Source organism: Onychomys torridus, chromosome X (assembly GCF_903995425.1).
Source record: "Onychomys torridus chromosome X, mOncTor1.1, whole genome shotgun sequence".
Lineage (NCBI taxonomy): Eukaryota > Metazoa > Chordata > Mammalia > Rodentia > Cricetidae > Onychomys > Onychomys torridus.
In genome coordinates this window covers 59,525,106-59,551,150 of record NC_050466.1, presented here as the reverse complement: position 1 = coordinate 59,551,150, position 26,045 = coordinate 59,525,106, and the positions used below count along the sequence as shown (strand labels likewise).

The following is a 26,045-nucleotide window of genomic DNA, read 5'->3' as shown; positions in this document are numbered from 1 at the left end:
CATCAGCATTTGTGAGGCAACTGGGATGGTCAAAATAATTTCATTCTCAGAGACAAAAAATGTTGCTTTAGTTTCTAGCTCTGTTGTTACAGTGTAACCTTGATGACACCAAACCATAATAATAATAATAATAATAATAATAATAATAATAATAATAATAATAATAATATGTAGATTATGGTATGTACCCAGGGCCAGATGTTTAATAAATCCTAAAAGATTAGGCAAATCCAAGTTGCATTAATGTGTTCAATACATCTTCAGTGACAGCTGGATGCAGGGCACAGTGAAGAGTTAAAAAATGTCCCTGTTAAAAGTGCTTCAAGATGTAGTCATACACAATGACTGTTTTAATACAGCCCAGTGGCTCAGGAAACAGCATCAAGAATTGACAAATGAGATCACATCAAATAAAAAAGCTTCTGTATGGCAAAGAAATAATCAACAGGCTACAGAATGGGGAAAATTGCTAATTATTTATCCTTAGGTGAATCCCTTAGTCAAAGGGATTGATGTGTAGAATATAAAAAGAATTCAGAACCGGGTGGTGGTGGTGTATGCCTTTACTCCCAGCACTTGGGAGACAGAGGCAGGTGGATCTCTGTGAGTTTGAGGCCAGCCTGGTCTACAGAGCAAGTTCCAGACCAGCCAGGGCTGTTACACAGAGAATCCCTATCTTAAAATACTTTAAAAAAAGAAAAGAAAAGAAAAAAGAAAAGAAATTCAGGAAATGGATACCAAAACAAATCATCTGACTAATAAATGAGCAAACAATCACACAAAAAGTTCTCAATAGAAGTACAAATGGCCAACAAATATATGAAAAAGATGTTGACTATCCTTAGCTATCATGAAAATGCAAATCACATTGAGATTATGCTTCCGTCCAGTCAGAATGGTTATCAGCGAGACCACACACAACACCAAATGTTGGGGAAGATGCAGGAGGAAATGGACACTGCTGATGAGAATGTAAATAGGACACAATGAATTCCATTGTTTACACTAATAAGAATGCTTTAAAGTCCCAGCCTTCGATGGATCTTATATTCTTTTAGACAGCCAGTAAATGAATAGTTTTATAGTGTCAGTGTTCTGTAGTAAAAAAGCTGAGGAGAAGAAACAATTCTGTGTAGGACAGAGTAGACAAGATGAGATGGTTTCATTCAGTGTGTGATATTTGAAGTGAGGCCTACATGAAGTGACAAATGGAACCACGAGAATGTCTGGGAAATACACTTTAGGAAGTGTGAGGGAGGATCTGAGGGAGGACTTGTAAATGGGATCCCTGCCCGAGGAGATGTAATGGACATGCTAACTCTAGAACTTACTGAACATGTGCTGGCCTCCTGGCCACGTGCCATCACTTAGTTCTGACCATACTCAAGCAGCCCAACTTTTAGGTCCATGTTGTATCTGAGTCCACTGGTCTGCTAAGAGAAAGTAAAGGATTTCAGTCCACAGCTCACAACTCAAATCACGTAGATGGCAACCTGGTGATTCCAAGCAGGCCTAAACCTGACTAGCTTCTTGATGCAGAAAGAGCCTCACCGTCAGGGAGCAGCAGGGCAGGAGTTCTTGAAGGCCTGGCCCTGTGTAGGCTTATGACAGGACCATGTCAAGTTAGGACCAGAGGAATTGCACTCTCCTTGTATTTGCCCATTGGCTGAACATCTGTACTGTGTGCCATCCAGTTTCTTTCTTTCATTCATTTACTTAAAAATTGTTATAAGCATGTTTGGGGACTTGTGAAGGTGCATATATGGGATTAGTGTTAGATGGGTAGAGTTAATGGTGTGATTTTTCAGGTTTCAGTGGGATTGCTCATGTTGTTTTCATCTTGGAGTCCTTAAGTGTATGAATTCAAACATCCTATTTCTGCCCTTGAGGACAGTTCACAGTTTCTATTACACAATCTGCCCCTTGCTGGCATCTCTTGTCAGCCATGACCTCAACTTGTGGTGTTTCTGTTTTGTTTTTCTTTTTTGTACTATACGGCTACCAGTAGAAAAAAGTCACCATTTTAGGACAAAACACGAAAAGGAAATACAGTTTTCCCTAGAATGTTGGGAACTTTTGGCTTTACAGGCTAAGTCTCGTGTTTTAATACCAGACATAGAGTAGGACCTCTCTTTGCTCTTCTTTTTACATGGCCGCTGGAAAAAAACCCACGAACTTTATTTTCTCTTGTTGGGAACTCTTCCGAATTAATTTACAGTTCCCTGAGATACACCTTTCTCATACTTCTCATGGTAAATGACCCTTTTCTTTCGCCACATTGTGAGTTTGTGCCTTTCTTTCTCCAAACACAAAACAGCCAAAGAATTAGGAACTTACAAGGGAACAAAATAGTTGGTAAAGACCCATGGAAAAGACTAGAAGGAGGAAAGGAAGACAGGAGACCCAGCAGCGTATCAAGTGCTCTGAGGAAACACCTGCTTCAGATTACAAACGTATTACTTAATTGGACACACACAACTTTTGAGTCTAAACAGAACATAGTTCGCCAACGACCAGTGGCAATTCTCCAGCTGTTTGTGATTACGTAATGCTCTAAAAGATCATCTGGCTTGTCTCAACTCTCGGAAGTAGCTGGTTGAGGCTTTTTTTTTTAAAGCTCTTCTACAGATATCAACTCATACACAAAGTTGCTGCCAAACATTTATGACACTTAGCAATAAATAAATAAACAAAACAAAAGATGATAATAAAAAAAAGTGGCAGTAGTTTCTTTGGAGCCTGGAGATTTTTGCTTTAAGCATTGAAAGGTAGGTGTGGTACACTGGCCAGATGTCTCTAACTCCTATTTTATAACAAGCAGTGTTTACTTTTGTATTACCAGGAAAAAGAGGAAGGGCACATTGGGGAAATCGGGGCGGGGGGGGGGGGGGGTGAGCGGAATGACATTCTTTCCATGGTCTAAGAACAGTTTGCAAGTGCTCCCTGAAATCTTGAAAATAGCCCTCTCTTATGAAGATTTTCATGTATAAATGAGTCATATCACAATTTACTTTTCAAGTTATGGCTCTGTGTGTAGATGTGCATATGCATGCAAACACACATACACATATATGTATATGTATATATATATATATATATATATATATATATATATATACATACACACATACATACATGTATTTGTGTGTATATGATGGCTATGGCTTGCAAATTGGAAGACTTCATGCTTGAGTAATTGAAGATAATCCGGGGTTGTAATTTAAGAGGGTCTTCTTTGCAAGCCCAGAGGAGAGCATCAGCCCAAGTAGAAGGAAATTGCCCTTTTTCCTGCAATTATTTTAGTTCAAAATCCATGTGTAGCAAAAACAGGAAAGCAATTGTAGACACCACTCTCTGAGAACTGGAAGCTTGCTGTTTGTCCCCTTAAAGTGCTTATTGAATCCCAAGTGCTTTATTACCATTCTAGCATGAGTGCCTTCTAGAAAAATTAAACACTACACACGAAAAAGCCTGTGCTACACTGTTCTCACATGAAATGTGGAATAATCATGCTTATTGTTGCCTTCCTGCCCAGCCCTGCCCATTTAGCTGGGGAACAAATCTATAAAGACTAATCCATAACACTCATTTTTTTGTTTTGTTTTGTTTTGAGCTGAGGATTGAACCTAGGGCCTTGCACTTGCTAGGCAACTGCTCTACCACTGAGCTAAATCCCCAACCCAACACTCATTTTTACTGTTTGGAAAAGGCATTCTGGTTTTCAGAATAAGAATACATGTTTCTGTTGGGGGGAAAAAGAGAAAGTATTCATTATAGAAAAGTCAAACTATCACAACAGGGGAAAGGAAATAATAAAACATGCCTGCATTTACCATCTTCAGATGGCGACCATTGACATTTTCTGTATATGTGTGTACAGGCATCTCTATGTAGACTGATAATCACAGAATGAAATTTCATTTGATGAATTTATGTGCACTGTTGTATTTGACTACTTTAAAATAGAATTATCACTTCTTGGCATTTTGGCTAAGATCAAGTGTAAAATATAATTGTTATTTAACCTGCTGTTTCTTCCATACATACATTATTTTTTATACATTAGACACTTTCTTGTTTAATTAACTTTTTAGGTTAGCATACAAAATAAGGGATTCGTCATGCCATCTTGCTACAAATTTGTCATTTTACATTGTTCTCATTTTTTCCACTGCCATATGGCATGCAGGTGGAAAATGGAGAACTAGGGGTACTCCTGCATACAAGTAGGGAGGCAGAACAGGAAGATCTGGAGAGCAGTGAAGGAAAGAATAGACCAAAACAAGTCAGTGTGAACATGGCCCGAGGAAACCTGTTCATTTGTATGCTAATGAAAGCACATGTGCCTGTATGCACAGACACACACCATCAACCCCCGCCTCCCACAACACACACACACACACAAATGCTGCAATAAAAAAAGCTGACACCAATACCAATTGCTCAAGTAGATGAGGGCATATTAAATGCCACAGTGTAAAACCTCAGTAACATGGCAATAGCAGGTCTGTTAGTGCCCTCATTTGAGGTTATGAGGAGATGTAATAAAGGGTGGCTAACGCCCAGCTTCAACTGTCAACCACATGAGAAGATGGAAGAGTAAGAAAGATGGAGGCCCACAATGTCTGTATTTGGGATAAAGTTAATGTTAGAGCCAGTGGCCTGTATCTCTAGGCAGGTTGGCTTCTGCATGCTGCTCATGAAGGTCCCTGTCATAGAGTTGAATCATCAAAGAAGATCCTGCTTTCTATGTGAAAACTGACTCCTAAGAGGAAGGGGAAATGAAAGGGCCCACCCAGTTTTGTCTTGCAAGCTCATCCCACTAGGAAGCATGCATCAAGAGGGAGGGGCATGTTAACAGTAATGGAATACCCTCCATGTAAGAGGAAATACCGAAGGGGGAGCACAGGTTCTCCTGAAGCTTTGTCTTGAGATTTAATTAGCTGTGGCTGATGGCACAATGGTCACAGGGGATGATAAGTCAAGCTATGGCAATAGGAGGAAGTTTGTGGATAAAGTCAGTATACTGACATTCTTGGTTCTGTTTCTTAGATCTTTGAAACGCCTTCCCGTTCTTGAATTTTTCCTCATTTATTAACCTCTGAGTCTTCATGGAAGACCCTTCTTGCCCACTGTCACCAGTGCCTTTTTCCCTGGCACATCCCTATCTTTTCTCATTGCTATGACATAGTACCCAATAAAAGCAACCCAAAGAAAGAGGGGTTGATTTGCTCACAGTTGGTGCTTACGGTATAGTCCATCATGATGGGGAAGACATGGAGGCAGGAGCCTGAGGTGGCGGTCACGTTGCATCAAGTCAAGAATCAGAGAGAGATGAATGTTGTTGCTCATATCTCTTTCTTCTAAATATTCAGTCATGAACTGTACCCCATAGAATTGTGTCATCACCTTTAGGGTGTCCCAGCACCCATGTGGTGGCTCTCAACTGCCACAACTCCAGTTCCAAGGGATCTTATGCCCTCTTCAGGCCTCCCAGAGCACCCAAGCATGCACATGGTGCACAGACATGCATCCAGGCAAAACAACCTCACATACATAGTGATGATGATGATGATGATGATGATGATGATAATGATGGTGATGATGATGTAGTATCTGATAGATACCAGAAACGTCATAAATATTTTCTCATTTCTTAACCTCTTGACTGTGTGTTTTGGCTTTTTTTTTTTAAAAAAAAAATACAATATTTTCATTCTTTTTCTTTTTGTGGTTTTACAGAGTTAGGATTTAGAGAGTTGGTAAAAGGTGTTGGTTTAGGAGGTTGGTAGAAAAGATAATTATTAAGTATTGATTTTTTAAAATAATTTTTAAGTTAAAAAACCCTCTTTTATTTCGTTTAGTATATTTCAGTGAAAATTAAAATCCCAACAGTGGATATTGGGGTTTTAATCAGAGATTTCATTCTTCTGGTTCACTCATATAACAGTAATGGTTAATGACAATTTGAAGTAAACTTTTCAAGATTAAAAAGGATAATCACATTGAGATTTAAAGAAAATGCAGAGGTAGCTGAAGTATGAAGAATGCATCCAGTTATGGATGTGCACAGCTGTTACTGCTAAGCCTGAAATGGGTAGCTTTTAGAGAACCATTTACATGCCTTTCACAATGGTTTAAGCTGAATGGTAATTCTTTTGGGTGTTATAGGTGTGTACAAATTAACTAATTTAAATAAATCATACAAAGAGAGCCTTGTATCTTTTTTTTTTTTTTTTTTTTTTTTTGGAGCTGAGGATCGAACCCAGAGCCTTGCACTTGCTAGGCAAACACTCTACCACTTAGCTAAATCCCCAACCCGAGAGCCTGGTATCTTGACCCCCCCCCCCCCCACACACACACACATTTTAAGCCTCAGGTACTAACCTGAGTGTTTCCTGTAACGATATGACTATGTCTTTGAAGTAATTAAATGTTCCAAGTAGTTGGTTTCTCTTTAGTCTTTTTTTTCTCTGATTTGATTATAAGACCCTTAAAGAGGAGAATTTTAGAGTTCGCTTTTTTCTTTTGATTAAATAGAAATAAGTGAGGCCAATTAGAATGCTTCTGGACTGGGAGGTTTTCTACTCTATACAAAATTCCCACCATTGCTGAAATCTAATTTTTAAAATCATTTGTCTAGATCAGAGTGGCAAGTAGAACAAGATAGAAATGTTTTATAATATACACTATTGGTTATGGTAGCCATTAGCTACAGGAGGCTATTGAGCACTCAAAAGGAGCTGAATTTAAATTTTATTAATTTGATTTAAGTAAAACTTATGCAGCTGCATGTGCCTAGTGGCCACTCTTGGGGACCCATAGCATTTCTTTTCTGTTTTAGATTTAGTATGGACATGAACCTGGGAATGCTGACTTCAATTTGAAATTACTTGACATGGGGCTGGAGAGATGGCTCAGAGGTTAAGAGCACTGACTGCTCTTCCAGAGGTCCTGAGTTCAATTCCCAGCAACCACATGGTGGCTCACAACCATCTGTAATGAGATCTGGTGCCCTCTTCTGGCCTGCAGTCATACATGCAGAGAGAACCTTGTATACATAATAAATAATAAATAAATAAATCTTTAAAAAAAGAAATTACATATGTCATAAACAGTGTTGAGTTCCTACTGAGTACCTGTGTACCTGATGTCAGAATGTTTCCTTTGGGCTTCCTGACGCCCCTTTAGAGCAAGGTGTGGTGACCTGAGATGTGTCACTCTATACACTTGTGTGAACATGGCCTTACTAGCAGAGACCCTGTTAGTCCCAGAACAGGCTTGTTTTAACCTGAGCTTCAGGCCTGGCTGTGGGAGACATATCATGTACTTTACTGGGCCTCCAGGATGAGTGTTATTTTAATTAGCTATGAGCTCTGGCATTCCTGGAGAATGGGACATAGTGAAACTCCCTTAAAGACATTGTGTGGTGTGGATAGTCTGGCCCCTTGTCAGATTCACTCTTTCAAGTTGCTCTCCTGTCTTAATTTTCCTAACATAAGTCTTTGGTGGAAAAATTGAACAGATCTTCACAAATACTCAATCCTTTACTCCTCCATGCTTTATTAAGATATAATGTGACAATTCTATACACTGCAATGTTTTGATGCATGCATGTATTGCAGTGTTTTGTGGAATGCTTATCATCTTCCAAGGTTATCATGTATTTATTTATGTATGTACATATTTCTGTTTGTGAGGAGAGGTCAGAAGCCAACCTTGGCTATGTAGTTCTTCAGGAACTGTCTGCCTTTTCTAAAGAGACAGTCTCTCACTGGCTTGGAGCTTACCAAGTAGGCTAGGTTGGCTGGCCAGTGAACCCCAGGGATCTGTCTATCTTTACCTCCCCAGCACTGGGATTACAAGAATCTGCCATGCCTGGTTGTTTTGGGTGGGTTCTGAGGATCAAACTAAAGTCCGTGGGATGTCATAGAACACACTTTACCAACTGAGCCATCTCTCCAGCCCCATAGTATCAAATGCAGTATTACTAATTCTAGTCACATACTGTGCATTGGGCCCCAGGAACTTATTTATCACATAACTGTGGGCTTCGGACCTACATTTCTGTATTTCTTCCATTCCAATCCTTAGTAACTAACCCTTTGTTCTCAATTTCTGTGAGATCATGCAGTCCTTGTCTTTTTGTGTCTGTCTTATTTCACTTATGTAATGTCTTCTAGGGTTGTCCATACTGTAAACAATAGCAGGCTATCTTCCCCTTGTAAGGCTCTGGATCATTCTACACTTTGTGTATGTGTGCTGCATTTACATTATCTGTTCATTTGTTGTTGGACACCTGAGCTAATGACATATCGTGGCTATTATGAATAGTAAGTACTACAGTAAACATCAGTATGTTGCTATGTGTTTCCTGTGATGAATTCATTTGGTTTTGGTATATACCAAAGATTGAGAGAATGGGATCATGTGGTAATTCTATTTTTAGTTTTTTTTTTTTTTAACATAACTGTCATCCTGTTTTCTATGGTGTCTAGACCAGTTTACTTCCCACGAACAGTGTATAAGCACTCCCCTTTCCCACATTCTTTTTTATAATTACCTGTGTTTTGACTTGGACAGTATGTACCTAACAGATGTGAGATGATGTCCCATTGTCGTTTTGATTTGCATTTCTCTGATTAGTAATGGTGAGCATTTCTTCCCATTCCCACCAGCCATTTGCATTTTTTTCTTTGGAAAAATGTCTATTCATATCCTTTGTCAATTATTTTAATGGAAAAGCATCTTGAAATAGGAAAAATGGTTTACAAATGAAGGTAGTGTTTATATTTAAAATAAATATGGAACTGATACAAGTCAATAGTAGAGATCCCAAATAACATGATTTTACAATAGTCAAAGGATCAAATTTTCTTCTGTTTCTTGAAAAGGTATCTTACCTTCTGGAAGGGGGCAGCATGGCCCATGAAGACTTCTGCGGGCATGTTGGTAAAATGAACCCAGGAGACCTACAGGTATGGCCATGGCAGGGGATTGCTGATTGGTTAGCAGTCTTAGATGGTGTGTGTTTGATCTTGCCTACTTCCAGTACAATAACCATCCCTCCTACTTCTCTAGTACTCATACCTTGATCTCTCCTGTCTTCATTTCTTTTCTGTTGCTATGACAGAATACCCCGACAAAAACATCTTAAAGGAGAAAGAGTCGTTTTTAGTTCACAGTTCATAGTGTTACCAGGGAAAACAGGGATCTTACTTGTTGGTTTTCAGTCTCATCGATAAAGAATTAAAAAAAAAAAAAAAACAGACTCAGATAGAAGCTTGAGACAGTTTATTAGCAATTGAGGGGAAAAACAACAGAGCAGGCAAGCTATGAAACTTAGCCATTGTCAGCAAGATGCAGATGGAGAAGCTGAGAGAAAGTCGTGTCTTTTGAGCTTGGGTCTAAGAAAGCTCAGCATGTTGGCAAGCAGCTGCATGTTGGAAGGGAGAGGCACTTCAGAGACAGAGTGAGAAAGTCCAGAGTACCAGGGAAAGCATGCTTAGGCTTTTGGTCAGTATCTGAATAAGAGATAGAAGGAAAGAAAGGAAAGTTACATTTTTCTGAGTTAGAATTCAGAAAGTGGGCAAGCTCAGGAGTGATGATCTGTAAACATTTTAATGAGGGGGGGGGGGCTTCTGTGGTGTATAAGTGCATTATCTTATTAAGGGGATAATTATTCCTTCCACCTCCTTAGCCTGTCTTCTGGTGAATTAGCTTTCTTAAGGGATGGTCTTGTGGCTACATGATTGATAGGTCCAATTGGATTCTTTTTTTTTTTTTAAATCTGTTTATTTTTTCTTTTTTTAAGGAATTTTTTAATACATTTTACACACCAATCACAGATTCCCCCTCTCCTCCCTCCTTCTGCTCCTCTCACCTTCCCCCCCCCCCCCCCCCCACTCCCTCCTCCTATAAGGCAAGGCCTCCCATGGGGAGTCAGCAGAGCCTGGTACATTCAGTTGAGGCAGGTCCAAGCCCTTCCCCATGCATCAAGGCTGTGCAAGGTGTCCCACCGTAGGTAGTGGGCTCCTCATGCACCAGGGATGGATTCTGATCCTATTGCCAGGGGGTCCCTTAAGCAGATCAAGCTACTCAACTGTCTCCCTGGATTAATTCTTAAGGAAGGAGAAGTAGTATGTAATGTTCCAATATTTAAGGACAATTAGAATGCCATGTTTCTGTAGTTAGATTTTTCCTGCCTGGCCCACAGTCAGGACAAATCTCTCTCACCCGCCAGTCCCACAGTCGCTCAGACCCAACGAAGAAAACACATAGAGACTTATATTGTTTACAAACTGTATGACCATGGCAGGCTTCTTGTATCTTTTTCTATCTTAAATTAACCTATTTCTATAAATCTATACTTTGCCATGTGGCTCGTGGCTTACCAGTACCTTATATCTTGTCATGGCGGCGGCTGGCAGTATTTCTCTGCCCCAGCCTTCCACCTCCCAGAATTCTCTTCTCTCTTGTCCCGCCTATACTTCCTGCCTGGCCCCTGGCCAATCAGAATTTTATTTACACAGAGCGATATCCACAGCATGTCTCTATCAAGGCCGGGGTAAACTCAGATACCATTCTTTTGATGGGGGGCGGGATATAGCTTTCCCTTAATGGACTTCAACAAAACGCTGAAACCTCCCCCTTGTCATATAGTATTTTAAATTTCAGGAAGGGGCAAAACTGATACTTTTCTTTCAGCAGTATTACCAGGGAAAGAAGTGTTTGAGGGCCAAAGCTGACCATGAGGGAGGAATCCCTCTTCAGTGTTTTACAAGGGTCCTAATGCCAGTCTAGCTACATAACAAAGGTATAGTCCATCATGGCAGCAAAGCCAAGCTCCAGGGTTGGAGCAGCTGCTCATATCACATCCATAACCAGAAACAGAGAGCAATGAATGCATGCTAGTGCTCATCTCACTCTCTCCATTTCATACAGTTTAGAATCCTCAGGGGAAAACCAGCCTGGCCTCAGTAAAGATGGTATTACTAATCAGTTAGCACATCAAGATAATTCCTGCAGGCAAGCGCAGAGGCCCGTCTCCCAGGTGATTCCAGATTCTATCAAGCTGAGAACACTAGCCATCATACCCCCCTTTCTGAGTATTCTTCTATGCTGCCTGGAAACCAACACAGATCTCCTGTATTCTGTTCTCATGTTTTCCTTGACCCCTCAATCACTGTTTCTTGTAGTGCTGGGGATCAGATGCAATCTTTATGATATTTCATTTCATTGATTTATTTATTTGTATGTGTATGCAAGCACATGCTGTGGCACATGTATAGCCCTCAGAGGACAACTTGTGGGAGTCTGTTCTCTCCTTTTACCAAGTGGATTCCCCAGGATCGAACTCAAGTTGTCAGGCTTGGCAGCAAGTGCCTTGACCTGCTGAGCCATTTCAGTTTTGGATATCGCCAATCACTTCTTAGTGCTCACCCAGTCTTGGTTCTGTTGTCATTGTTCTGTTTGTTTTTACTTCACTATTTATGTTTCGATTCATTTGCATGGTTCAGTGTTGTCACTTAAGTTGGTAACCCAAGGTCATGCAAGGTGGCTCTCACCTCTAATCCCAGCACTCAGGAGGCAGAGATAAGTAGACCTCTGCGAGCTCAAAACCAGCCTGGTCTACAGAGTGAGTTTCAGGGTAGCCAGGTTACATAGTAAGAGCCTATCTCAAAAAAGAAAATAAAAGATAATAACTCAAACTGTGTGCCATATTGCTTTTGTTTGTGACGGTGTAATTTAACCCCCTGAAACAGCTTAGACCATTTAGTCAGTTGTGTCAGTAGGAGCTCTATACGAGACCATTTACATACTTTGTGGGACGCCAAGTATACATATTGGATCATGATGTTTCTGTGAAAATGAAATAAAAAAAACAACAAAAAAAGGAAAATGCTATCACGAAAGAAAAAGGAACCTCCTACTGGAGCAGAAGATAAAACAGAGTTTGCTCAGAGTGACAGATAAGAACCCCTGGGCATGTCCTGCTCATGGAATTGGTGACTTCTGCTGTTCACCTCATCAGGCTGCCTCTGTAGATGCTGGTCCACAATTAGACCATTACAATTTCATAGCTGGGACCAGGGCATGGCAGTATATGTCTATAATCCCAGAATTTGGAGGGATCAAGAGTTTAAGGCCAGCCTGAGTTATATAATGAGATCCTATCTCAAAGCAACCACAGCAACAACAATAACAAAACAGACTTCTCATTTGCTTAGGATAATAATGGCATAGCATCTTTCAGCTTATTCAACCTTTCCATCTCCATGAGCTCGTTGAGATCACTAATATTTTGCATCCCAGTTTTAAATGAGAGAATAGAGATTTAAAGGTTTTTAAAAGTGAAAGTGTAATAGAGTTATTTGAAAAGCCTCAGAGTTAGTAAGTGATGGGGATGGAAAGAGAACCATGTTCTCCTCATCCAAACCCAGTGAGTGGGCTATTTTAAGTATTACCAAGCTATGTTTTATCTAAACTATGGGAGGGGGGTTTGAGTTGGCTGTTGTTGCAATACATTGCATACATGTAAAAAATTGTCAAAGAATAAATAAAAATACCAAGAGAGGAAATTTTAGTGGAGGAGGAAAATAGAAAGAGATCTTTGAGGAACACCAATAGCTATTGTCAGACAGAAAAATAATGGATCTCTCCATTAGAAGGTTCTATCAGTCTTATCCAACAGAGTAGAGAGTTTTCTTTCAGGTCCTCATACTTGTCTCAGACTGTCTTTCTCAGGCTGCTGTTTCCTTTCTCTGGACTCCTCCTGTTTCTTTCTACTAGTCCATGCTTACTCTGTGTTTCAGCCTGACGGTAGAGCCAAGGCAACTTGAGCCACTACATGTACTCTGGTAGAATTGTCATTCTTCTCAGAGATAATGGCAATGATTGTTTTGAGCGGTTGTCTTTAAGGATTTTTTTTTTCTCCAAAGGCTGGGTGGAAGATGATGCTGATGGCCTGCTTCTGAGTTTAGGTAGTGACAGTTCCCATGTATCCATACATCGGAAGTGCACATTGGGCCTCCCTTGGAGGCTCCTGGTCACTGAGGGATGCCAAATGTAATCTAAATGTCTTAGTGTTTTCTCTCTTCTGAAGAAGTTTATCTAAAGGAGTCCCAGTGGGACTAAGTCCCAGGCCTCCGCAGCTGGGGCTTGCTCATGAACACCTCTTGGGCTTTCTCCCTTGCCCGTCTCACCCTTCCCTACTTCCTCCATTTTGCTTTCTGAATCACCTTTCAGATAAACAACCTGCATGTAGGTCCTTGTTTCAGTGTCTTCAATGGGTGAGTCAAAACTAAGACAAGCAGGAAATGGATGTATCATGTTCTAACCCTGCATCCTCAGAGTCTGAGGCTACTTCCTAGAGGAAGCCTCCATTATGTTCTCAAACGTGTAAACAAACACTTGAAAACTCTGCCCAACAGCCAGAGATAACTGTTTCTCTAGGTAGTAAGGGCTCCATTACTATAATTGTACTCCCAGAAGTACAAGCTTGCCATTTCGAGAGTAGTGGATGCTGAGGGCTTTCCCGTGTCTATTTATCTCACATATATATTCTACAGTGTTGTGTGATATTTTGTTTATGTTCTGACAAATAAAGCTTGCCTGGATATCAGAGGATGGAGCTAGCCACTAGTTAACCATTAACCATAAAGAGGTCTGGAGAGCTGTACAGACAGGAGACCGGAAGTAATAAGGCTGGGCAGAGACAGGAAGTGATAAGGCGGGGTGGAGACAGGATTTTGGCCCTTTTGGTTGGAGGATTTGGAGAGGTAAGAAGTGACTGTGGTTGCTCCCTTTGCTTCTCTGATTTTTCAGCTTTTACCCCGTTATCTGACTACCTGGTTTTTATTGATAAGACTAATTAGGATCACACCTCACTTCAGCTGATGTGCATGCTATCTGTTGATAACTCATTGCTACTTTCCTCCCTGGGAATTGTACTCTGTGGCAGGAAATTGACTTTCCCAAGGTTGTGCTTCCTACTCAGGAGCAATCCTATGATAACTCTTGGCTGATTTCAGGAAAATCCTGAAGATTTAGACCAACTGCACATCTCCCCATTGGGTTAGCTAGGCCTGTAATGCAACTGTGTTGCCACTGCCATCTTCCTTGCCCAGTACTGTTTCTTACCCTTCTTAAGTCAAATCATACCCTAGTACTATCTGGCTGCAACTCCTTATCTTGGAGCTCAACATGAAACTCTATCATCACAGAAAGGGTTCTTTCCAATTCTGATGCTTTAATTCACAAATGAAGAAGGCTTTGGAAACATGAAAGAGCCCCAGGAACTGTCATAGACATTGGTTATTTCTTGAGATGTCCAGGCACTCTGACTGCAGCTCCTGTGGGATGTGTCACTTTGCCACAGCATTGTAATTGTTGCATGCGCAGACTTGTTAGGAGCTGTGTTACATTTAGCTTCTTATTCTGGTGTTTGCAGTGGATGACTGCAGGCCGGGGCATTCTGCATGCTGAGATGCCCTGCTCAGAGGAGCCAGCCCATGGTTTACAGCTGTGGGTGAATCTGAGACGCTCAGAAAAGATGGTGGAGCCTCAGTACCAGGAACTGAAAAGTGAAGAGATCCCGAAACCCACCAAGGATGGCGTGACAGTTGCTGTCATTTCAGGAGAAGCCTTGGGGATTAAGGTAAATCATGCCTATTGTGTGTCTCTGAAACATGAGATGTGTGGTGACATCAGGGAGGCTCTAGCTTCATTGTCAGCTCTCAGTTTATCATAGTATGTGTCCAAGTGGATGGACTTGCTTCATAGATATCAGGATAAGAGAAACCTAAGGGAGCCCAGAAATGGTTTGCTGTGCAAACTCATAGAGTTGGAATACGTGGAAGAAACTATGCTCATATGAAGAGTTTGATTGAAACACAGTTTTCTAGGTGTATCTTAATGCATGTGCAGATTTTCTAATTCCTATTATTTTTAAGTCCACTCTAATCCTGCAAAGTCATTGCTTTTATGACACAACCAAAAACCAGGATCAGTGTCACCCCAGATTCATGCAAATTATTTAAGCCCCACTTAGTAATCAAGGCAACATTACAGGGTTTCAAGACCAAATCAGCAGTTGGGACTGGAGAGATGGCTCAGCAGTTAAGAGTACTTACTGCTCTTGCAGAGGACCTGGGTTTGGTTCTCATTACCCACATTGAAACACAACCATCTATAGTTCCAGCCACAGAGGTTCTGACCCCCTCTTCTGGCCTTCATAGGTACCCACTCCTACATGCTGACATACACATATATAAGAAAATAATTTTTTTTTGGTTTTTGAAGACAGGGTTTCTCTGTATAACAGCCTCTAGACCAGGCTGGCCTCAAACTCACAGATATCAGTCTGCTTCTGCCTCCCGAGTGCTGGGGTTAAAGGCATGGGCTACCACAGCCCGGCTAAAAAATAAAATCTTAAAGAATAAATCAAAATTAGCTGTTTATTTAACTTATATGGGACATGCTTTGTATATTTTAACTGAGACTTGGGTTAGGGTCTTACTTTTTAATGAAATAAAAATCAATTTATGAAGTAGGTATGACATGTATTATAGTAATTGCCCACTGGAACAATTTTCTGGGAGGGCTAAGGAGCCACACAGCAGCCAATCTATCATAATGGCGAGCTTGGTCACAGAACCTAGTAGGTGGGGTGCCTAGAAGCTGACCCTGAGATGCAGATTCCTGTGCACAAGGTTTGAAAGGAAGTGTTCCTAGGGAAACAGTAAAGAGAACCTGGATGAAGTAGGAAGAATGCTAAGCAGTGTCACTGTCTCAGGCATAGATCGGAAGAGAGGCTTTAGCCAGACTCCATTGGGGAATCTTCAGGATCAGCATGTCACAGGCAAGATAGTAGGGTTTTCATGCTCCCTCATTCATTTGGCCTTTGATTTTTGAGTGGAGGGTAAAAGTAGCCAAGGGAATCTGTTAGGGGGCCTGGAGATGTGGCACCTGGCAATGAGAACATCAGAATGTTGTAAAGTACTTTGTTATTCTCCCAGTGAGCAACTAGCACTTGAGACTATTTTAACTGATACCTTAAGTGTTCCAGTTTCCTCTCTGTTGCTGTGGTAAAGACACTCTGACCAAAAGCAAATTAAGAAAGAAAGGGTTTATTCCCGTTCACAGGTCACAGTTCATCACTGAGGGAAATCAGAGAAGGAAATCAAGCAGGAACCTAATGCAAAGACTGTGGAGGAACACTGTTTGCTGGCTTCCTCTGGGGCATGCTCAGCTAGCTTCTTTGCACAGCACAGGACCACCTTTCCAGAGAATGGTGCTGCCTACGGTGGGCTGCCCTTTATCAATTAACAATCAAGACATACATGCCTATGGACCAATGTGATCCAGGCAATTCCTCGGTTGAGCTTCCCTTCTTGGATGACACTGGGCTGTGTCAAGTTATTATTATCATTATTTTATGTATGTGTGAGAATAATGGCTTGTCAGTGGCTATTGAATAATAATCACTCAATGACACACATTGCATAATTATCAGGTGGACTTGGATTGTTGCCTGGGACTCACTATTTTTTCTTTAGCCTTCATTGTAACCACGTTCTAGATTTAAAACACATGTCAGTATATGTTTGCTTTTATTTGTGCCTCAGGTGCACACAGAAATAAAGGAAACAATAAAAAGCAGTGTTTGCTCACAGTTAAGCACATGTGACTACTGTTCACCATCCTGTAGTGTGCTTGGAAATGGCCTTTCTTTGTGTTTCTGTGACTGATTTGTTTCTATTCATCAAGCATGGAGCTTTTTTGAAGTTTCCTCACCTTCATTCTGCCGAGGAGAGTTAAGACCTTGTGAAGTCTTTTGATGAAAGGCCAGAGAACATCACTAAGGTGCACCAGACAAGCACACAAGTGAAATTACCACCCCTTCTCACTATGTATTTTTTTGTAACCTGTTTCCAGGACTCTCAAGTTCTAGAGGCATGCATTCAAGGGACACTGAGGTGGATGTTGAAGGGTAGGAGGCTCCCTCTCCACTTCAACCAAAGCACAAGACCTTGGTTGAGTCTATTAGAATTGTCTGGGAGATTCCATTTAGAACACAGGTGTGACGACATGCAACTGTAATTCCAGCACTGAGTGGGTTGGCACAGGAGGATCTTGAGTTTGAGACCAGTCTGGGATACATAGTGAGACCCTATCTCACCCTCTATCCCCAAACAATTTGTCTGTCTGGAGCAAAAAGGAGAAATCAAACTGGTGATTTAATAAATAATCAAAGCCTTCAATATCATAAATTCATAGAGTTTTCAATGGTATTTCATTTATAGAAAACACAGGAGCTTTTGAGGGTGGAGTCAGTTACAGTTATAGGCATTTTAAAGTGTGCCTAGCAGACCATGTGATGTTGCAATTGCAACCAAGGCTTAGAGGCCAGAAGTAATGTTTTAACTTTGTGAAATGATGTCTTGGTAGCTGCTGGCCTCACTTATTTCATTTTGTTGAGTAAAATTTCTGAAGCAAATTGTATTTTCCAAAGTAAATGATTAGTCTTTATTTTGAGGGCTTTTTAATGAGGTCCCATTGGAACCTTGAGCAGCCTTGAGTTTCTAGAAGCATTGTGCATGACCTACAGTGGACTCTGGAGAATCTGGAGACAGGCAGAGTAGGCGAGGTGCCTCATCATGCACTAGCTGTGTGGGCTGCGTGGTGTTAAGAAAATGGCTTGATTTCTCTTTGACTCAGTTTTGTAAACACTACATAGGTGGTAGCTGTTGATATTATGTTGATTATTTTATGTCTTCTTAGGTAGAAATGGGGTGGAGATTTATGTAGGTCACCAATGCTAAAGAGAGTGTTTTGCAATTTGGAAAAGGTAATTAATCAGCTTTGAAATACTGTCACCAGTGAGAGTCTTTGCAGAAATGAGTACTATTGGCTATTTCTTTGTGGGTCTGCTAAGGGACCGAGTTTTGCATATCATAGCACTTGATATCCTCTCACCAATGAATGATTCAGTCCGAAGTGATCTAGAGCTTCCATAAAGAGGTACTAAAGATAGTTTTGCGTCAGAAACATTATTTGGGGCTAGAGAGATGTCTCAGCGAACTGCTCTTACAGAGCAACAATGTTTGGTTCCCAGTACCCACATCTGGTGGTTCATAGCTGCCTATAACTCTAGCTCCAGGGGATCAGCTGCCCTCTTCTGGTCTCCAAGGTCACATGCTCTTACATGCACGTGTCCACATGCACACACACATATACAAAGTTAAAAATGAAAAAAGAAGGTAATTTTAAGTTAGATTACAAAGTGATACAAAGAATATACCTTACAAAAGATTGATCTACTTATAACCAACATAGGCTCACCAACAACTTTTCCAGCTATAGGTAAACTTTCTGGAAAATGCATTTGGTAACTGCTACAATGCATATTTGACTTTAATATTCATATGGATTGCCTGACAGGTTTGGACAAAGTGCAGATTCTGGTGTAGCAGATCTGCAGTGAAGTCTGAAATTACACAGTTCTAAGAGGCTTCTGAGTGCTGCTCTGCTGTTGCCCAGGAACCACTCTAGTTTGTGTAATGGGCATGGCATCCAGGCCAGGGGAATATACTCATCCTTAGGAAGTTTGGTTTGGCTCTTGTAGATGATACTAAATAGTTCAATCTAGTGACTTCTAGAAAATCCTACTTAATCATTCTAGACTTGAACACTTATATCTGCAAAAAATGGGTGAGGAGTGCCAGTGTAAGATGCTGTAAGCCTTACAATTAGCAAAACCATCTTTTTAATATGCCCAAAGGTAACTATGTCACTTTTTCCCAGGTTGCCTGTGTCTAAGCATTTATGCAGACCTTGAAATGCTGTAGCAAATTTGGAACAAAATTCTGCCAGGTCAACACAGTCTAAAGTAAATGTTGAAACGGGAGAGAAGAAAAATGGGATAGTTTGAATAGTTTCTGTCCCTTTTGAAAGGACACGATTGCATGTTCGCTTCATGAGAGGATGCAGTTTTCCAAACCCCATTCCATCCTTACCAGTCAGCCAATCCACTGTATTTATTGCCAGCTCCTTTTGGAACACAATGCTGCTCGCCCTCATTGCCTCTATCTGACTCCTGCTGCTCTGCATTCTCATATGTCAACAACAAGCCTTGAGGAGGTCAAAGACAGACATCTGGAGCCAGGTGGCCAGGGTTCAAGGTTAGCTTCACTACTGAAACACGCTGGAGAATTTATTTAAGCAAGCTGAAGCTCAGTTTTCTAATCTGTAAAATGGAGATAGCCATGGTAACCACATTAGAGAGTTTTTAGGAGGAGTAAAATACACCCCTCGTGTGTGTGTGTGTGTGTGTGTGTGTGTGTGTGTGTGTGTGTGTGTGTGTGTGTGTGTGTGTGTGTGTGTGTGTGTTGGCAAAGAATAAGTCCTATATGGAGGTCCTAAGTGGTCATATATATGCTATTTTCAAGCCCTTTCTAAAACCATAGATAATGTCATGTGGCCTACAGATACAACATAAAGAGTCTTCTTTTGCATAGGCAAACTTGTGTAATCATGGGCTGCATGACTCCATTTTAAAATGCCTAGTACCAAAGGAATTTGCTATATATCTAACATAATTCACTCCACTCACTCTGCATTCTACCTCTGTCCCTATTTCAGAGGAAATTTGACCTTGGATCTATTCCATGCCTTTGCCATGGAGCTCTTCCTTTCACTTGCCTACCTGAGCTTGCTTTTGTCCCCTTAGTGATGTGGCAGTGTTGTTCATCCACGGACAGCTGCTCTTTCCTTCCCAAACTCAAAAGAACAAGTTCACCAAGTAGTGTTTTAAAAATGATTACTCGTGAAAGATGGGTAGCGGTAGCATATGCACAACCATTTTTTTGCCTTTAATTATTCCAGCAAGTTTATGGGGCAAGCCTGACAGATACTCTCTTTATACAAAACTTAGGTGGGGCAGTGGGTTTCTGACAAAGGAAGCCCCAGAGAACAAGCTCCAGCTGGCCTAGAGAGCAAGCAAAAGAAAGCTTGCTCAAAAAGTAATCCTCTCTCCCCAAGGCCGCTTTGGTTATTTGTTTTATAAAGCAGAGCTCTGTGAGAGCTTTAGCCAGTCTGTGACTACAGATCTGTAGGTATTGAACAGACATTCCCTTTGGGATGCAAATGGATAGATAAACTTTAGCCTGAACTCCGTTTTGTTTGTTTCTTTTAAAGATGGAAGTGTTTACATATTTAGAATGCCAAGTTAAACTGGCAAAGGGTGGGGGAAATGACCAGGAACAAATGAAGAACCTAAAATTGGCATGAAGATAATCAGCAGAACAGAGAAGAACATCGACTTTTTAAGGACTTTCAAATATAATTCCCCTGGCTGCAGATTTTTAATGTGCTTATAGTTTGAAGACAAAAAGAATTTTGAATTTCAAATCTTTAAATTTCATTGTGTAGTTTTATTTGTTTATATTATACTTCAATAAAATTTTATATATATATATATATATATATATATATATATATAATGAAATAAGACAAATGAGTCAATTTGTCAATGTCTTAGGAGTGAAGATTTTCAGTGCAAGAAAAATGGATACAAATGTAAAGAAGCGAAGAAAATAATATACTATTCAATGTCAAATTAAGTATTAAATAGTCATTTAAAAGGTAAATATACACTTTTGGGCAGTTTCTGGGAACCTAGTATGATTTAATAATTTAGTAATCCAAGACTGTTATTTATTTATTTATTTATTTTTAATACAGGGCTTCTCTGTGTAGCCCTAGCTATCCTTATTTATTTATTTATTTATTTATTTATTTATTTATTTATTTTCAAGACAGGGCTTCTCTGTGTAGCCCTAGCTATCCTGGAACTCTCTCTGTAGATCAGGCTGGCCTCAAACTCACAGAGATCTGCCTGCCTCTGTCTCCTTAGTGCTGGGATTAAATGCATGTGACACCTCTACCTGGTCTGTTATTTTAAGGATGACTTTTATTTTTAATTATGTGTATGCATGTGTGTCTGTGCAGAAGTGTGTGCATGTGAGTGTAGGGACCCATGTAGGCCAGAAAAGTGTATTGGATCCTCTGGAACTGGAGTTACAGGAAGTTGTAAGCTGCCCAACATGCATGCTGTGAACTGAACTTGGGTTCTTTGTAAGAACAGTACTTCCTGTTGACTGCTGAAGAATCTTTCACCAGCCCTGGTGTTTTCTATTTGTTTTTATGTGTTTGTCCCATTATACAGCCCAAGCTTTTCTTGAACTTTCCATTCTTCTACTTCGGGTGCCATGAGTGACCACACCTGGCCCGGCTTGACTAATCTCAATCAATCAATCAATAAATCAACCAAACTCCCCCTCCTCAGCAGTGGAACTTTATTTTTGGAGCACTCTACAATATTACCAGCTCCTCAAGGCTTTAGTGATGCAAATTTTCTCTCTCTTTGCTAATTCCATTTTTGTTAGTTTTTATTTACAATGATTTTACTTTTAGGATCTAACTTGATTAGATGGTATGAGAATTATTTTAAAATTTCACCTTAAATAATCACAATCACCATATTGAATTCTGGTTGAATTTCTCTTCTGAAAATGCAAAGAAGTGTATTGTAATGAATAGATGGTGCAAGAGATGAAAGGAATTATTATATATATTATTATAATTATAATGGAGCAGAGAGCTTCCTGGTATTCTGTTGACACAGAGGAAGTGAGGAAACATGTTACCAGGGGGGGAAAATATTGAAATGTGCTATAGAAAATGGCGTTTAGAAGCTCAATAATTTTCTTCAGCTTGCTACTGCTCATCAAGAGCGAACTCAGGATCCTTCCAGCTGTCACAACTGGAAGCATCTTGCCTTCTGTACAGCTGTCACAACTCAGGAAAGTTTTGGACATTTTATTTACGTCTCCCATTTCTCTAGGATCTATATTCATTCAGTAATTAGGTACCTGCGATGCATACATTGTTTTCGTATGTTAGCTATATGATGTGAATGAGATAAAACCACTAGCCTCAAAAAAAGCTCACAGTTTAGGATGTATAAGGAAGTCAGAAATATCAGAAGTGTAATATGACATGGGAAAACAATAAAAAAAAGGCCATATATAAAAATTGATCTCTGTGAGGTAGAGGCCAGCCTGGTCTACAGAGTGAGTTCCAGGAGAGTCATAGCTATCCAGAGAAACCCTGTCTCAAAAAAAAAAAAAAACAAACAAAACAACAAAAAACCCAACCAACCCCCCCCCCCCCAAAGCACCCAACAAGTAAAAAAGTTTCATGATTAGTCAGACAGGAGGGTGAATTCTGCTTCGGTGGGTAGAGGAAGAGAGTGAAGGAAACAAAAGGATAGGGTTGTGTCTTATAGTGGTTTCTATAAAAAGCTTACATATGGCAGGGGGATAACTCAATAGGTAAAAACGCTGGGTATAGTGCTACATTCCTGCAGTCCCAGAACTGGAAGGTGGAAACAAGCTGATCCCTGGATCTCACTGGCAAGCCAGCCTGGTTTGTTTGGCAAACCTTGAGTTCCAGTGAGAGATTCTGTCTCAAGAAATAAGGTAGATGATATCTGCGGAAGAATTAGACCTGAGATTGACCTCTGGCCTCCAGAAGCACACATTTGCACGTGCCCCGCCCACGTGTGCACCTGTGTGCAAACACAAAAAATAAAAAGTGAGAAGTAAGATAGTAAAAGAGAGTAAAGTGGAAATGACTTCGAATGGCAACCAGGTGTTGGTGGAGTTGTGAAACGGAAAGAGGAGATGATTTGAAATATTGGAAAGAAGGGAAATTCACAAGTAAGTTTGACTTTGTGTTGTTTCTGAGGCTGACATTAATTTTATATATGGTCTGTACCCTTTTCTCCCGGTGTTCTATATGGTTGGGAGAATGATCTATGATGGCCGTGCTTTTGGTTTTGAATGAGTGAGTTTATTAAGTATATTGTAAATAGATAGATAGAATGATAGATACATGCATGGATGGATGGATGGATGGATGGATGGATAGTATCTTAGGGTTTCTACTGCTGCAATGAAACTCCATGACCATAGATCAAGTTGGGGCAGAAAGGGTTCTGCTTACACTTTCACGTTGTTGTTCACCACTGAAGGAAGTCAGGACAGGAATTCAAAACGGGCAGGAACTTGGAGGCAGGAGCTGATGCAGAGACTGTGGAGGGATGCTGCTTACTGGCTTGCTCAGCCTGCTTTTTTATAGAACTGAGGACCACCAGCCCAGACATGGCACCACCCACCATGGGCTGGGCCCTCCCCCATTGATCACTAATTAATAAAATGCCCTACAGTTGCATCTTATGGAGGCATTTCCTCAACTTCGGCTCCTTCCTCTCTGATGACTCTAGTGTGTCAAGTTGACTCACAAAACCAGCCAGTACAAACAGACAGACAGACAGATAGATTAGATAGATAGCAAGCAATATGCCATCAATTGCTTGATTAGGTAGTCAAAACATCCAGTAGACATTGAGTGTGGAAAGCCCCATTGAGGCAGTCAGCTGGAGTTCTCCATAGAGTCCCAGGCAGTGCAATGTCCACTTAGATGAAGCTTCTGAGTCAAAGAACAATTAGCAACACAGAGCTAACATCATCAATTTGGGTGCTTGCAAAATCCACCACAACCTGACTGGATTCTGGATTGAATTTTCTCTCCGTGGATGGGGCCCCCAGGGATGAATTTTTGGCTTCTCTTTCCCACTGCAGACATTTTGTACCATGGAATAAACAATAGTAAGCTCTCAATAGTAAGCTCTGTCGGAGATCATTTAACTCCTAGTTCTTCTCGAGGACACAGTGATTTTAATACCCTTAGCGGCTTGCTGTTTCCCTCTCACCATCACAGAGCCAGTGGACCAGCCTGATTCAAGAGGGGGGCAGGGTTGGAGGACACGTGACATAACATGCTTGGATCTGAAGCTGGGGGAAGACAATCCCACTTCCCAGTTTCTCACTGGCCTCAAACACTGCATGACAACTTACCATTACAATACATGTCACATTCAGAGTTTCTTTAAATAGCTGGCTTTGAGGTTCAGGTGGATATGGTCCTCAGCATCTCTGTATAGTCCTATTTCATTTCTGATACCATGAAGCTATTTTTTTTTCTGTAGTAGTGGCTCAAAACAGGCCAGGTGATTCCTGCTGATTCTCAGTCTCATTCCACAGAAAAGTGAACACTTGGCTTTGATTTGGTGTTGAGAATAGGCAAAATTAGGCTGCTAGTATTTTTAGTAAATAAGAGGACACCAAAGAAATGCAACCAACAATTTCAAAGAACTTGACCCATGGTAGGCAGCCATAGTTGGCACATCATTTGGAGTTAGGAATGTTCAAATAAACAGTGGTCAAGATCTGTTCAAATCAGTTGTACAAAAGGTTGCTCTTGCCCAGGGCAGCCCACTCACCCCAGAAATACCATTGTTGGTGTGCACTACGGATGCCAGATGTTCTTATTTCTTCAAGATGCCCCCGCTGACCTAATCACCTAGGAAGTGCATTCCATCAGCGTTGACAAGCTCTGTTCTGCAAGCAACAGAAGAATAGATTAGGTGATTCATTTACAGCCAGAAGTTACATTCTGTACCATTCATATATCCTTGGCCCAGCTGGTGAGGATTATAAATATGCAAGGAAATTTAGGCTAAAAGCCTAATGAATGCTATAAAGAATGAAGATATCACCTTTTATAAAGGCAAGTGGATATGTTAGCATATCATTGTGCTCATTCCTATGGCTGTCAAGGTTTGGATTTTTAGGATGTAATAATAAGTCTTTCCTCAGGAACATATTAAATACTTTTCAACTACAGCCAAAAATACAAGGCAGCTTCAAAAAGTTGTCTTCAGGCTCCTGTATGATGCATTAAAAGCTGAGGTGTATGCTACTATATAAAGCTAAGTGAATAGCTATAAACCAGCATTTCATTTTGATCAGAGTGCATTATTAAGTGATTGGCAAACAAACTAAATGTGATTAGTGAAATTCAGTGCTGGCAAACCTTGAATTCCAGTGAGAGATTCTGTCTCAAGAAATAAGATAGCTGGTATCTGTGGAAGAATTAGACCTGAGATTGACCTCTGGCCTCCAGAAGCACACATTTGCATGCACACCGCCCACGTGTGCACCTGTGTGCAAACACAGAAAATAAAAAGTGAGAGCTGCTGGGCGGTGGTGGTGCACACCTTTAATCCCAGCACTCGAGAGGCAGAGACAGGTGGATCTCTGTGAGTTCGAGGCCAGCCTGGGCTACCAAGTGAGTTCCAGGAAAGGCGCAAAGCTACACGGAGAAACCTTGTCTCGAAAAACCAAAAATAAATAAATAAATAAATAAAAAATAAAAAGTGAGAGGTAAGATAGTAAAAGAGAGTAAAGTGGAAACGACTTTGAATGGTAATCGAATAGAATGGAATGGAAAACGTAGAATGCTGTTTACTTGAAGCATTAGATTTTAATGATATGTTGTTTAGACCTTAATAAGTCTTAAAAATAATTTACTACTATGGATAGGGAAAAAGCACTTCAAAATTTTAAAAATTCCAACTCAAATATGCTGTAAAGTGTTGAAGTTGCTACTGTATTTTTAAGAAGAGGAGCATGGCGTGGTTGTAAAACCACAGGGAATCATTTTCAGCATCTACTGCAGATCCAGAGACATTCTTTTTTTTCTTTTTTTTTGGTTTTTCTAGACAGGGTTTCTCTGTGTAGCTTTGCGCCTTTCCTGGATCTCGCTCTGTAGACCAGGCTGGCCTTGAACTCCCAAAGATCCGCCTGCCTCTGCCTCCCAAGTGCTGGGATTGAAGGCATGCACCACCACTGCCCGGCCAGAGACACTCTTTTATCTTCAAAAAATGAGATGAGGAAAAAGAACACACCTGCCATTCCTGGAAGGTCTTCCAAAATCATTCATGGGAAATGAAAAAGGATTCCCCATCAAAATCTACCATTAGCTCATCTGATCTCAGCTAACATGTACTCTGGGCCACCTGTATAAGACTTGTGAAGGAAAGGTGACAAAATTGAGGAGTTGGAAAGGCAGGAAGG

At 40.7% G+C, this 26,045-nt stretch overlaps 1 protein-coding gene across 2 annotated transcripts in view; it reads left to right on the top strand.

Moving 5' to 3' along the window:
• The window catches only part of Pir (pirin), a 94,096-nt gene that overhangs the window by 19,561 nt on the left and 48,490 nt on the right, over positions 1-26,045 (top strand). Inside the window, exons 4-5 of one of the 2 annotated variants that reach the window (XM_036174858.1) lie at positions 8,895-8,978; positions 14,453-14,659. In XM_036174858.1, coding sequence (XP_036030751.1) covers positions 8,895-8,978; positions 14,453-14,659 — 291 coding nt within the window. The remainder of the gene's footprint in view (positions 1-8,894; positions 8,979-14,452; positions 14,660-26,045) is intronic. The other variant, XM_036174859.1, reaches the window with a different exon arrangement.